Source organism: Tiliqua scincoides, chromosome 5 (assembly GCF_035046505.1).
Source record: "Tiliqua scincoides isolate rTilSci1 chromosome 5, rTilSci1.hap2, whole genome shotgun sequence".
NCBI lineage: Eukaryota > Metazoa > Chordata > Lepidosauria > Squamata > Scincidae > Tiliqua > Tiliqua scincoides.
The window spans coordinates 52,124,205-52,139,512 of NC_089825.1; the positions used below are offsets into that span (position 1 = coordinate 52,124,205).

Below are 15,308 nucleotides of genomic sequence, written 5' to 3' on the forward strand. Positions count from 1 at the left end.
ACCTAATGTCCCCTCCAAAATGCCATTGGACATCCATTGCATCAGAGAATGATTCTTATACCCCTCTGCAGTCCAATGATTGTTAAAAGAAAAAGATGAATGAACTGAACGTGGGGGAAGGGGTTGTGGTTTGTGCACATTTTCTTGACTAGAACAGACAACGCTGGTAAAAGTAGCAAGGAAAAAGGAGATACTCATAGCCCTATTGCAGAACCTGTTTTGGAAAGTAACTTAGTTTCTGCTGCTGTCTTTCTTCTCTAGCTGAAACAGAGGAATAGGCTGAGATTATCCTTTGGGATGGGGGCAAAAGTTCATAATGCCAAGAGTACACTAGAAGTCAGTTTCTAGAGAACAACGTAACATATGGCATTGGAGGAATTAGAGTCTGATTGCTAAAGCTTGTAAACAAGTGATAAACTAGGATTCAGCAAGCTCACATCTTCTCATTTCAGTAAATATGTAGTGATTCTCAATCTCTGCCATTGTCTTCCTTGCACAAAGTAAACAGAATCGCTAATGTGTGTAGAGTTCCCACTGACTACTTTAAAATGTAATCTTTTTTGCTCCTGTTTTTTTTAACACATTCCTACATTTCACTAGTGCACCAAAACTGCAAGCTTCTGAAACTACTTAACATCATTTCAAGTTACAAGAAAAATATATGAAGAAGTAGAGAAGTGTTTGTTTTGTTGTTTTTGTTTTTGTATGCGTGAGGAGAAACTGCATATCAGGATTACAGGGGAGATGTGTAGAACAAAAGTTATATAACTCCCCTTCCCAATAAAACCAGGAAAAGTACAACTGCATAATTGTCAGGGCTGTAGACATTTTGGAAGAAGTTAAAGTGAGGAAAGAATGAATAAAAGCATACTTCATCATAGGAACATTGGCAAGAAGCAAATTGAGACCTTTAAAAGTATTAGCATGTGCAAAATCCTGGAGAAGTGTTGGTGATGCTTTGTCAATTTTGTGTCAGACTGGGGTGGCCAACCTTTCAAAGGTAGGGCTCCTACATTTTTGATAGTTAGATGAGGGAATTTCTGGCACATTCAGGTTTTTCAGATCCCTCCCACCTGTGACATAATAATCTATACCTGCCATCATTTCCTCTTCTTATACACACAACTATTAAAAGTGCTTGGATGATCCAAGACTGAAATGTTGATTAATCCTAGTCCGTATAGTAGAGATGAGTGGTTTTTCAGCTTCTCTTCCTTTAGAGAAGATTCCACATTGACTTGCTTCTTGAGAAACTCCCCTGCAGACATGCAAGTTGCAGATAATTTTGGGAGGCGTTCTTGGGTGTTCACTTGGGGCATTGCTCAAGACTGTTGTATCTCAACATTACCTTGAGTATGCAACCCCCCCCCCCTTTTGTGGCTGCACATTGTCAGGGAAGATCAGTAGTTGTGATGAGCTTTCCTCCTGAGAAGCTTGTCTACAATTAATGAATTTTGTTGCAAGGGATTCTCAGCGAAATCGATAAATGGTAGACAAGCTTCCCTGGAAGACAACTTACCCTTCACCACTGATCTTTCCTGAATGTGCAACCACAAGAGGGGGGGGGGAAGAGTAGGATGCATGTCGAAAGGAATGTTAGGACCCAACAACCTTGCATTTTTGATGTCCCAAACTGTCATAGCTACCCCTCTATTAGGAACCCTAGTGATTCCTAGAACAGAGTTTAAAAATGAGTGTTGCACATTTTTATAGCAAGCCATTAAAACTGATCAAATCACTTTGCCAAGTAAAAATAAATTGGAATTCTAGATTACTCAGAGAGACTAGCCAAGGTACAGCTGGGAAATAGTTGAAAACCTCAGTGTTTTTCACCTTGAAGTAAGAATCCCATGTGAAAAATTCACTGAATGCAAGTCTGTCTTTTAAAATTTAATTTGCACTTGCTTTGATGGGAATATAAATTAGTGAGGGGATTTCAGAAGTACACTGAAGTATACCTTTCTGCAGAGGTATAACGCAGAGGCTTGTGGGTTTCTTTCTGCCTCTTTCTTAACTAGGTTTCTTTTCATTCCAATTTATTTTCTCCTTTCTTTTCTCCCCAGTTGTTCTCCCTTTGCCTTTTTCTTTTAATTGTACTCATACATAGGCAAAAACTGTAGCATGCATAATATGCACATACCAGACCACCACAGGAGTTTCCTTCACAGCCAATCTTCTCTGTCAAGTGTTTCCTTTAACTTGAAAAGGGTATGTAACTCTTGTAACTTGGGGCCTGGAGGCCAAATCTGTCAAGTAAAACCACCCCCCCCCCATTTTTAAACAGACTTTAAAGACCTTTTTATTCCATAAGATTTTTAATACTTAATTTTCTCTTCTGTGCTGGTTCGAAAAGGTTATTTCTGCTGTTTTTTTGTTTGTTTGCTTAGCTTTGTGATGTTGGTTTATTGTTTGCTTTTTTCATTCCAAATTTTCATCCTCTGTGTGAAAGTGTTTATTTTGTTAAAAGGAGCATATAAATCTATTCAATTAGCACTTTTTTATATGTGAGAGCACCTCATCATCTCTAGGAAAGGTTGCGGTGTTTGGACATTGCAGGGAGGGAAGCAGCATCATGCATCTGTTGCAGTCATTCCTAACCTAGGAAAACAAAGGACAAACACTGTGGTAGAGCCAGGTGGGTGGATGAGCTGAGAGATATTCATTCTCTCTCTCTCTCTCTCTCTCTCTCTCTCTCTCTCTCTGTTAGGCTTTGCTTCAGTTCCTGTTTCTAATCTAGACCCCTAGAAGCACAAGCAATCGATAAGAGGGATGTGCTTTTATCTTGCTTCCCCAGGTATCAGGGTTTCTGCAGGGCAATCTTCTTGCTTATGTCTTTTCAGGTGCTTTTTGTGCCCTGTGACTTCTATCCTACAGAACTTCATGGATTGACCTAGCCCTGCATGCATTCATTTTCAGCTTGATTGTCATTCAGCATAACTGTCTTGAACCCAATTTTAGGCATTCTTTTGCAGCGTGACAAAAATCATAATTGCTGGGTGGTGAAATTATCTTCTACGAGTCATGAAATTCGTTATTTACCACATTCTGGGGAAACTGTTGAAAACACTGTGAGCTATACCGTTTGGAGGACCCCGAGGCAAAATTGTGCATTCCCCCTATGCTTTGGGAAGCACATGCCATCTACACCCCTCCATGGCACTGCCCTCCTTCACTGTTGTGAGTGGCCATGCAGTTGCATCTGCTCCTTCCAGTGCTCCCCACAACTTCCTGGTAAGTCTCCCCATGGAGCCTTGAGGCCCTGGCTCACTTACCAGGCCACAGTAGGAAGTTGCAAAGGGATGATTTGCAAGATGGTGCTGGGGGGAAGAAGAGGATGGTCCATTTCTACTGCAGCTTTTTGCTGCCTAATAGGGAGGATTATCTGGAGAAAGTGGAGAACGGGTAACAGCAGTGGATCATCCCCTGACTTTCCATGAGGTTATTTAACAATTTCCTGACTGTTCACTTTCTGATGCAGCATTGCAGGACACACGTGAAAACTGTAGAATGGCACTGTGTGAAGAAGGCCTTCTGCTGCTGCAACTGGTCCTCCACAAGTGAAAGCGAAGTGACCACGCTCCACTTCTGGTTTTGCAGAGGTGGAGTGCGATTGCTCCACTTTCACTTTTAGAAGGCTGGGGAGCCCTGCAGATGCTCGCACATGGCTCCCCACACCCTAGGAGGCTGCTGCAGGGACTGGTGAGTACATCCCAGTCCCTGCAGCCCCCCTTAGCGATGCAACCCTGGGAAACTTTCCTTCCCCCTACCCCCGCCCCTTAAAGGAGCAGAGGCAAGGGTTGTCAGGCTGGGGCGTTGCGATACCGCTGTTTGAATAGCTCTGCCCTAGATCCTTTTCTTTGGATTCAAGCTGCCATTAACACCAATGTTAGCTTCTTTTGGAGTCAACCTCCCAAGAAGAAGCAACATAAAAAATTTTAGTTGACTGAAGTCCTTCTCAGATATTTGTTTCCAAACCTTATATGCTTGGTGGACTAAGGTCACAAAGTCTGATATCTAACCTGGGGGCCTCCCTGAATGCAAACTACTAAAGCCAACTTAAGCAAACTATGGTAACAGCATTCCTTTAAGCTTAAGTAACAAAATGAAAAGTTCTACAGTATTAAAAGGCATTGTTCTTTGCTGTGATGAAACTTTAAACTATATATTTGGATTGAGCATCAGGTGTAATTTTTAGAAGCACTTTTGATGGCACTATTTCTGTATAGCTGTCAACAGGGAAGAATAATTGCTGTATCTACTTAATTCTGTCTGCACAATTCACCTGTCAAATCTCATCTCAAAAGGCCTATATGCAGATGACTGTAAAATTAAGGCTAGGGTATTTGGCGGTTAGGGGAATTGTTATGCTATTGATAATTAATTCACTCTTGTACTCTCCATTTCACATTATTTTCAGAAACTTCTTATGGGATTTTTAAAAAATAGCAGTATTTCTTAATTGAGGGGTAATGAAGTCATGGTCAGTTGCTGCAGTAATTCTGTTTTTTAAAAAAACAAAACATCCACTCTTATCTGCTTTTGCCCTGTCTGTGCTCCGCCCCCTTTAGTGCCGCCCCCTTCCTCTGCTGCTGCCGAGGAACCAAGAGGCTGGGGGAAGCCTGGGCACTAGCCTTTAAACTATGCGCCCCAGGCTTGCCCCCTCCCCCCGACCAATAGCTGCCCAGCATGTCGTGCAGGCAGGGAACAGGGCAACTCTCCTTCCACCTGTATCCACAGTTGGAGGGCTTTGCTTTCTGATGAGTTATTTTGGTAAAAACCACCTGTGCAATTGCATGAGTGTCCCTGGCTACAAAAAGACCTTAAAAGGATATCCACTCAAGGTTTTGGTGTAAGCCTTGCAGGCTACCTTTGTACTACAACAGGGGCAGGAGCAACTGCATGTGTTGTGTGGGTTGTACCACTATGTGAGTTGTACCATTGTGAACTACCACATTATGGGTTTTTTTTTGTAAGCATGGATTACCTAAAAATTGTTCTCATGGTCCTGTTAACATCACTGACACAAACAGTCTGATGTGTTTCATTGCATATTTTTTACAGTTCTTATGTATTGACCTGTCAGTTGCATCAAATGAGTTTGCAAAACAGCTGTCCAAATATGACTGATTATGTTGTTGTTGTTTGATTTGGTTGTCACTTTTCACCAGTAAAATGGTTTATTTAGGTTTTTAGCGGTTTTGGAGCAAAAATTGATGAAGTTATCCTGCATTTGACTTTGAGGTTATGCTGCTTTACATACCAACCCCATCTTCTTCGGTTAATACTGAACAAAAATTGCTGCTGCTTTGCAACTGGAAAAGAGGCCAGTGTTCCTGGACTTGAAACACTGTGTCCTTCATTTTGTTGTAGTGCCTTCATAATAGGCTACAATTCCATTAGGAGCCAACTGAGACAGGCAAAAAGTCATCCTATATAAAGCTCTTTATAGAAGAGGGCAATTATTCATATTATGTATTAATAAGGCTTCCCATTCATTAGCCTTTGGTAGATATATGGCAGGAAGGCGGTTCGGTCTGTGCTTCAGTGATATGGACGTTGCCTTTTCTGTAGTTCATTATTCCATCATTTGCTGATCAATAAAGCAAGCTTACAAAAAGCATGGCTTTCAAACTAGAAAGAAATAATTTTTGCATTCTCTCTAACACTTTTTTTGGCTTTCAACTATTTGTGCTCTTGGGGGCAGAGTGGTTCACAAATGTTCTTCACACTTGCTGCTCCTGCCTTCTATCTCACTTTTCCCTTATGTAAATAGAACCTCAAGGAATCTCAGCCTGCAACAACAATAGTAAATAGAACCCCTGCTAACTGGGTAAGAGGCACTTTTTCAAGTGGGTGCTCCTCTTTTTTTAGCAGGGGGAGAGTAACTAGCCCACCTCACCCCAGCAGTGTCTTTTCTAGTGACTGTCTGCTGGTGTTCTTTTGCATCTTTTTAGATTGTGAGCCCTTTTGGGACAGGGAGCCACTAGTTGTTTGATTTTTCTCTGTAAACCGCTTTGTGAACTTTTAGTTGAAAAGCGGTATATAAATACTGTTAATAATAATAATAATAAATAGTAAAGCAATAGCCAGTAGAACAACCCACAAAGCAACAGACACATACATAGAAGGAAAACAGAGGACAGCAGTAATAGGCAGGCATTAACATTGTTCAGGGATACACTACTTAAAAGTACTTCTGTATTAAGGAGCCACCTCAAAACCCTGGGTGATGGGAACAGAGGCAGTATCCCTTTGCTACAGAGAGTTCTATAACCTAAGTGCCACCACAGACTGTTCCGCATGCTCATCAATCAGACCTCAGTTAGTCATGGAATGCAGGAGCAGTGCAAGGACCAAAGTCCACAGGCACCTGCTTTGTCCTCCAGTACCTGCTTTGTACCAAAGTCCTCCAGTTCCTGCTTTGTAGATGAAATTAGATCTATAGTGGGACACATTTTTATCTGAATTGACTTTGTTAATGTTTAATGCAATGTTATTGATTGTGGTTGTCACCACGAACTGTTAGTTGAGGGGTAGGATAAGAGTTACAGAATAAATAAGGGCACTCATCTGTAGTAAATTGTGCTTAAGGAGACAAATGGTTGAATAGACTTCAGTTTGGTAGAAAACATGTTTTAAGGTTCAACGCAGTGACCATTGTGATAGTGCAGTAGCCTGTGGCTGTTGGAAATGATTACAGTCAGCATGATGGCATGTTGCAGGGTTTCTTTGACAGTTACAGCCACTGTTGCTAGAAATACTGTGGTCTTGTGCAGCGCAGTTGCATATCGCATTGAATGGGCACAGAGAGATAGGAGGAGGGAGAGATGAACCATGCTGTGTATTGAAGGTATTCTGTTCCTCCTAGAGTTGGAAATATGGGCATAACTGTGTGCATGTGGCTGTAGAATAACAGTCTGTTTGCATTTAACAGACAATATGCCAGGAACAGGTTTGCTTCTGACAAATTGATGGCATAGCTTGTTGATCAAACATCGCTTTGTACTATGACGATGGGATGCAAGGATGCATTGTATTAGGATGTCATAGCTAAGGATAAACTTACAGAATAGAGGGGCAGGTAATCAAGCAAGTATGAAAAAAATGCCCTGTAGCCAAGGAATGTCTCTCTGAGGCCAGGAGGTGGCTATGAGGCACCTAGAATATAACAACCAGCTAGATCATGCAATGGAAGAGTAATAACAGTCTCTTTCACTGGAGAGACTGGATTTCTAGTACTGGTTTATTTTTAAAAAGTGTTGCACAGTTTATCTTCTAACTGCAGTGCAACTATTATTCCCATCAAATCACAAAAGTAATTAAGCATAATGTAAGTTATTTGGAAAACACTTTTTATTTATTAGATTGCTTCTGCATGTTAACATTTTATAATTGCCAGTTATTTCAGGAATGTGTGGGATTGCGAGTGTAATAGCCGATATCTTATTAAATTGCATTCTGAAGAGAAGAATGCTGTAAGGCAAACAGTTCTCTATACTGGATTTATCTTTTACAGAATTTCAATTAATGTTGTTTTGGGGAGTGCAGATGATGATGTTCCAACACAATTTAATTCATTAAAGACAAATTAAGTTCAAATTAGTTTAAAGTAATTGTGCTTCATGGCAGTGAAAAAATGATACTGCACACAAAATATATCAGTTGCACTTTTCCAAACTCATTGGTGTTAGGTTGTATTAAGGCCTCTCCACAAGACCAAAGAGCACTGGAGACATTTTTCTTGATGGTTTAAACTGGTGGTGTATTTTTTGCAGACTGTAATTCATTACTGTTAGATACCATTCAATTGTGGCCATGTTCCATTGTATTTAGTCTGTGGTGTGAAAAAGTATTTCCATGATGAACACAGTAGCATAGATCTCCACCAATTACCATAAACATGACCAAGGGTTGATTAACTAAAGAAAAACACTGTTTCTGGCACATTTGTTTTATAGCTACTGAAAGACAGAGACCCAAGGCCTTTTACTAAGACGCAAGAGAAGCATCCTTATCTTGTGGAACATTTGTATTTATTTTAACATTTGTTGAAATCTTTGTAGCCTTACATTTATGCAGGGGGAAACTGGGGGGGTATGTTTTTCAAGCGCCTGAATGCACCATTTAAAGTAGTCACTCCCATTTGCCTTCAGAGCCATACGAAGTGGTGAGAGGAAAGCAGAGGAGATACATCATCTGTGAATCATAATTTATAACAGGACCGCCTAGATTCCAGTGTCTGCTCTGGAAATCATAGAACCATGAACACATTGCAAATACTTGGGGAAACCCTGGATGCATCCAAGAGCATTTTGTGCTCTTTAGTATCCTAGTGATACTTGCCCTCCTTTTTAGAAGTATTTTAAAAAGTGTTAAATCTTTTGTTTTACTGAACCATGAAATCTCATATAGGAAATTTAAATACCACAATTAAACTAGGGGCTGCTTCAATTATTGACAAAAATCTGTACATGGAAAATATAACTTGGTGGTAATGTGTCTTGTTTTTGCATGCAAGCCATATAGGCAGCCATATGCAGTCCTCATGCATATCAGTGGTGTGAGTTGATTAGTACTTCTTACTTTGAAATTCTGTCATATTCAAAGCAAATTGCATAAGACCTGGAACACTGCAAGTTTATTGTACAGGTGTGCCCCCATATTTGCGAGGATTCTATTCCAGAATGCTGCACTAAGTGAAACCATGGATACAGGCAAATGCTCCCCACCCTCCAGAGCCCTGGGGAGCTCCACTCCCCTTGCCTCCAGCGGGTTGTCTTAGTCCAGCAGAAGCTGTGCATGTCTGCCCATGACCTATGCCAGACTCAGACTGACTCTTAAAATAAAAAACATGTGACTTCCAGTTTTTTGGGGGGCCCTGCAGACCTGATCCACAGATATGATTCTGTGGATATGAGATCAGTACTTGAGATGCAGTACTTGAAAAGACCCTATTCCTAAAAGCCCTCTTAGGGAGAGATAGTCCTAAGAAGGTTGATGAAAAGGCCAAGTTATTTCAAGATCAGCTGTTGTTCATGCTCCTTGCTAGGCCGCAGTGTGCTTTTGCCCTGTCTTAGCTATGCTTGCAAAATCGTATGTGAATTATCTACACCAATTTCTTCTTAAACAAGGACATAGTTTGATTATGATAACTCAATTTTTCTTTAGAAACAACAACTATAATCATTTATAGTCGCCACCCAAACAACTAAACCACGTAAGTGCCTCTCCCATGAGCACAGCCAAGGTCATTTGCTTGGGTGAAAATTGATAAGGTTGAGAATACGCTGTGGCTCCTTTTGATGTCTGCCTAATGAATTCTAGACATGGTATTGGTACATATAAATCATAGTGTCAATACACAATGAAGCAACAAACAAGCAACCAGAGAGGTAAGGTGAAGTAGGGATACGTGACTCTATTGCATACTGACAGGGATTCTGTTTCATGTGGTTTTTATGATGGGCTCCTCTACAGGCCAGCAACAAGCTTTGTTGGTGGAAACGAAAGATAAACATCAACCTTACTTTTGAAAACATTCCTTTTTGGCTCCCGTTGATGTGTAATGTTGAGGCAGGTCTTTGCAGAACTTTTCCATGTGCTATTATCACAGTTGTCTAAAACGCACTTCAAAACTGGCAGCCATCAGATCCTATCAGCTAATGTGCCAGCAGCAAAGAGAAAGTTCATACAAAACAATTACAGACCCTCATGTCAGATTTCACATGTATGGAGCACATAGACTTCAGAATACAGTTCTATTTACTGACCAGTTAAACTGTTGTGGTTTTGGCCTCAGTTATACTACAGCATTTTTTAAAGCCACTAGTTGATGTGAATTGTTGTAGATAACATCCAGGTTTAAAAAATGTTTCCCGTTGAATATTTTTGGAACTGTATGCTTTGCACATGTAAGAATAAATAGCATGAAATGCAGTGGAATTTACTTGTAAGGAAACTCTTATAGGATTGGACTGTAAATAATGTATATTTAATAAAAAAATTAAGAGCTTTATAATCCACTTTAATTAGGTCATGTTTACAAAAGATAGTAAATTTGTTCTATGGCATGGAAAGAATACGAATTATTTCTTTTTCCTTGCAGTTTTATGTGCTGAAAGAGTGGGCCAGATGACTAAAACATACAATGACATTGATGCTGTTACACGTCTTCTTGAAGAGGCAAGTGTCCTGTGTTCATAAAAAAATAAAATAAATGTAATGCAGCAGTGTGCCCTTGAAAAAACATGTATTCTCTTCAGAAGCCTTTATTTTTATGTTTGTTGAGGTAAATATTGTGTATATGTGCAAGAAAAAGAAGCTGTTCGTTAACACAAGGGGTTTTATCTTTTTTCATCCCTTTGGCAGATACGTGACACAATTCACCAAAAGCAAACCACAATTAACCCATTTTTGCACAGCCCACACATGTACACATTTGGTCCCTGTTGTGTATATGCAATGTTGGGCAGAAATTCTGTTGAAAGCAATGGAGTAGAATCTTAATTGCAGAAAATTTCTCATTTCATTAAAACCAAGTTCTGATTAAATGTTGCTGGATAATACCCTTTTGTGTTCATGCATAGCTAAGACATATGTTAAACACTAATAGCAACATTTTTACTTTAATATGCAAAGTGATATGAAAAACAAGGTTCATACTGGTATCAGGTTACATACCAGTATGGAACCCAATCTAGCAGATTGTCTCGCAGACAATCAAGTCATCAAGTCCCTTGTGCCGGCCCAGGAGGGTCACAAAGGTGCTGAAAAGCATGTCTGTGCCTCCTCAAGAGTTGGCTGGGCTGGCGCAGGGATGCTTATCGGCCTACAGAAGCTGAATCCAGCCTCCATGGTGACTCAGGCGGGGGGGGGGTTGCATCGGCCAAGCTTGCACAACGCAAGGGTCTGGGGATGGAGGGGAGAAGGCGGGTGGGCGGGGAGCGGGAGGCAGGGCTGGGATATGGCTGTTATGAAAGATCCCAACCCCATTCCCCAAGCAGCATGGAGCAGTTGCATGCCACTCCGTTCTCTATGGACTTATGCCACCTCAGGAGGTAGCACGAGTCCAAGGAGACCCATTGGGGCTGTGGTGGCTTACCCGGGGGTAAGGCAAAGAGTTTCCCCTTGCCTCTAGCTGAGACACTTCAGGCCCCAATCTTATGCGGAATATAGCGCAGGCCGACTGGCCTGGCTGTTCCAGCACAAGATTGGATTGCGCTGTAAATCTCATTAAAAACAATGGTACTTGCATATCTCTAATAGATTACTTTATTTTAATAATTCGTTCTACCATCCAGGGCCTCCCAAAGACTTAAGTAGCGTATGACTAACTTGATCCATTTGTTTCATTGTGTCCACAATCTTATGCATTTCTGCTTTTAGGTAGCGCGCCCCCCCCCCCCCCAAGTGGGACATCTTGTCAGTTTGTAGGGAGTAAGTCCCATTAAACTCAATTGTGGCTTACTTATGAGAAGACATGCAGTACAAATGCATCTGTTTAGGCAAATTCTGTTATTATGGTATCCTGAACACAGAAATCTGTCCTACTGATTTTAAGGGAACTTCCAAGAAAGAGTGCTTTAAGATTGCAGCAGTTTTTGCAGTTCTAAGCATACTGACCTGGAATTTGGTTGTAATCATGGAGACTTAAGAATAAATGAGTCTAGGAGAAGAGATCCTCCTGTCCCTCAACTGTGCAATTTCCTGTCAGGATTCAAGTAAAGCAACACTACTGAACTTTATTGCTTTTTTAACACTTGAACTTAAAACTGTGCTTTTGTATGTGTAGTTAATTTGCTGCATCCATAGCATTCCCCATATTATGTAGGTGTCTCTGGAATAATAAGAAAAGAGAAAAAAGCACAAATTATTGGTTTCTTTGTTTTGAAAAGCAGACGTTGTTTTTCCTATAAAACTTTAAACTTTTTTGTGCTTCCAAATGGCAGTTATTTTAAATGAACCAGTAGCTGAGATCAGTTTTTTTTCTTGTTACAGAAAGAGCGGGATTTAGAATTAGCTGCTCGAATTGGCCAGTCATTGTTAAAGAAGAATAAATCTCTAACTGAGAGAAATGAACTCCTTGAAGAACAAGTAGAGCATATCAGGGAAGAGGTAAGGGCATTGATTTATGCCTAATAATGACATGTTTCTGGTTCAGAAAACTTCTCTTTTTTCATAAGCCAAATCCATTTGACTAATATCTTCTCATTTCTTCTTTATCTGTCCTGTTTCACCCTGAGGGGCATGAAACTTTCACAAAACATTAACATGAGTTCCTGAGCTGTTTGGTCTTCCAGTGCTACTTCATCCATTCCTCCTCCCTGGCCCTATGACTTGTTGAAACTCAACAGGACTTCCCCCTATTAACTTGCTTTTATTCCCATAGTTGTGTCAGTTTGCCTCAACTTCTTCCTCATTTGCTTTCCCCTCCATGCCTCTCAGAGAGTCCTAGCACCATAAGGTGCCCTTGGCCATTGCTGTGTTCTTCTGATCACTAAAGGCATGTCTACCAAGGTGCTGCTGGGAAGGGACATTAACTTCATCTGTAGTGCTCCTCTGGGTTGAGTCTCTGTTTTGGTTATTCCAACCTTAGACTCTTCAATACCCGTTATTGTCATCCTAGCTGTGGTTTTCATCAAGGTTAAGATACCAGTATTGTTCTCTGTTGTATGTATTTTGTTGGACTTAGCTTCATTTATTGTTCAGGTGTTCTTTTCCGCATTTCTTCAAAACATAATTCAAACTGTATTTCAATTATATGTGCTCTTTATTTACAACTGCTTCTCTTCATCCACCGTGAGAAATTTTTAAATAACTCTGTATCATTTAGACATTTGTTTTCCTGTCAAATATGTTATCCCACAATGCCATAAAGAGCAAACTTTTTGCTATCACAGATGTTTCTAGTTCAGATCAGTAGAATCTAGGTTTATGCTGTCAGTCCCTCAGAAGCATCCTGTGCCCTTATCGTACCAACCAGACCTCAATGTTGCAGTAGTTTACACTGAAGGATTATTTATAATTCTTGATGACAGACATGTTATTTCATTTGATATACAACTAATATCTAGAAGTAGCAAAAATAGTTTACTTTAAGGAATTCTTGCTCAGAAAATTACTTAACCACTTTCTCCAAGCTTTAGTAACGAAAATGTTCTGCTTCTGTAGATTTATACTGTAAATACTGCTGTAACATAGTATGAACATTCATTGAAAAACTATGGGACAAATGATAGCATGTGAGCAGAAGTATAAATAGCTATATGCATGACATTTTCGAACCCTTACTTGTTCATAATCTATGGTTGCAAGTACAATCACCTTTTTAAAAAAAGTTTATTTTTATTCATTTGATCTTCTGTGTGCAGTTGACCAAGTTCCTTGTGATGTAGGCAGTTATCAATAGTGCAGTTATCCAACCTTTTTTACTTTTTCTCCTTTTACTCAACCTTTTTAAATTTATCTTTTTTCCTGTCCTGTGGCATCGTGCTTTTCTGTACTGTCTTCAGACCCCCTGAAATTTCATTTTTCCTACTGTCTCAAGGACAGAGTCTTTTCCCTTCCCCAACTTCAAATAATTGCTACTAACTTCTACCCTGTACAACTCTTTCCAGTAGTACTAAATTATGAAAACTGAAACTCAGACGCATTGTAAGGCACTAAAGACAATGAGGTGAGTGCACTGGAGTAAACACTGTACTTTATATCCACATGCTTCAGGCATAGTCTCTGGATCGTGGATTGTAAATTGATTTTTTTGACTGTAAACTGACTTTGAGGGCAGAACTAGTCACTTACTACTCCAATACCATTAGCAAATGTATCATCTCAGCAACTACTGCCAGTCTTTGCTGTGTTCATGTATTTAAGGGAAAAGCAGTTACTACTTGCTGGTTGGCAACCTTCAGTCTCAAAAGACTATGGTATAAGCCTACAGCACCCGGTATTCCCAGGCGGTCTCCCATCCAAGTACTAAGCAGGCCTGATCCTGCTTAGCTTCCGAGATCAGACAAGATCAGGCATGTGCAGGGTAACCATTGCTCTACTTGCTGTGGTGTGTCATTACAGAATTGAAACCTGCCTCTCTTAGAAGTATGATCTAGGAACTATCGTCAAATGAATTGTCATTCTGGTTTTGTATGGAGGTGGTTACAGGATTTTATTGTTTCTTGTTCTCTCAAGTTGCTCCCTGTAATTGTTAAAGTTTCACCTGCTTCTTTCTAGTAATTCCTTTTGTGTATATGTGAGAGAAATATACCCTTGGTCAACTCTTGTCTTCTCAAGCACTAAAAGTCCTTTTGATCCCTTGATCAATAAACCCTTGAGCCACAATAAACTCACAATCTTCATATTTGGATGCAATAGCTTCAGTCCTTCCTCCTTCCAATGTCTCATTGTGTTTATTAAGCTAGAGTAGGTCTCTCTAGATTCCAGCCCATGGGCTGGATTCAGCACTCTGCCTAATCCCTCCCCCTCATAATAGCACTTAACCGTTCCATGGGAAAGCCTCCTGTTCGCACTGCCGATCTCCCTCAAACTGCGTTCCAGCCAGCCTCTTCCGGATTCTGTCACCCCAGCAGCCATTGTGCCCAGATTTCTGGGCAGACGCAGCAATCCGGGATGCAGTTTTGAGGAGATCAGTGGCATGAACAGCAGTCTCCCTGGCAGAATGGTAAATGCTGTCCACGCTGGGGACACTTTTCCCGGCACTCAGCGGTCTCCAGTTTGGAGCCACTGAGCTAGAAAAAAATACTTTCTCAGTGATGCTGTGTGCATTATGTTTTAAGGGTATAAACAGGTTATATGTGGTATCTCTTTCCTATGTTTTCACTATCACTATCTTATCATTATGTTTTAAACAGGCAAGGTTATATATGGTATCCTTGAGAAACTTGCCTATACCTGAATGTCTTCTGTTTAGATTGAATTTGGAGCACAGGGCTTCCCTATTAGTAGTTAGTTTTAAGTAATTAGTTTTAGATTTGAAATATTTTAAACATGAATTGTGTTAGAGTTTCTGGGTCATCAGACAAAAACAATGTCATATTTTGTCATGATTTGAGTAGTGTATAGGTTAGCTATAGACAACAAAATGGATCTCTTTTTCCAAAAACAGAAAGGGAAAATTGATAGAAATTATATATTCAGAGAGAGAAACGAAACAACTACTTTGAAACTCATTTTCCTTGTTGAAAATGAGTTACTACTTCCTTTGTGCCTCTTACATTGAGTTGACCCTAAAGGTTCTCCTCTTCCAATAGGAGGACTCTTCCAACAGGGGAAGAGAACCTTTGGATCCAACTCGC

At 40.3% G+C, this 15,308-nt stretch overlaps 1 protein-coding gene across 1 annotated transcript in view; it reads left to right on the top strand.

Moving 5' to 3' along the window:
• Window positions 1-15,308, top strand: part of TRAK1 (trafficking kinesin protein 1) — a 90,273-nt gene that overhangs the window by 38,254 nt on the left and 36,711 nt on the right. Inside the window, exons 3-4 of the mRNA XM_066631118.1 lie at window positions 10,106-10,182; window positions 11,998-12,114. Of these exons, the coding sequence (XP_066487215.1) occupies window positions 10,132-10,182; window positions 11,998-12,114 (168 nt within the window). The 5' untranslated portion in view covers window positions 10,106-10,131. The remainder of the gene's footprint in view (window positions 1-10,105; window positions 10,183-11,997; window positions 12,115-15,308) is intronic.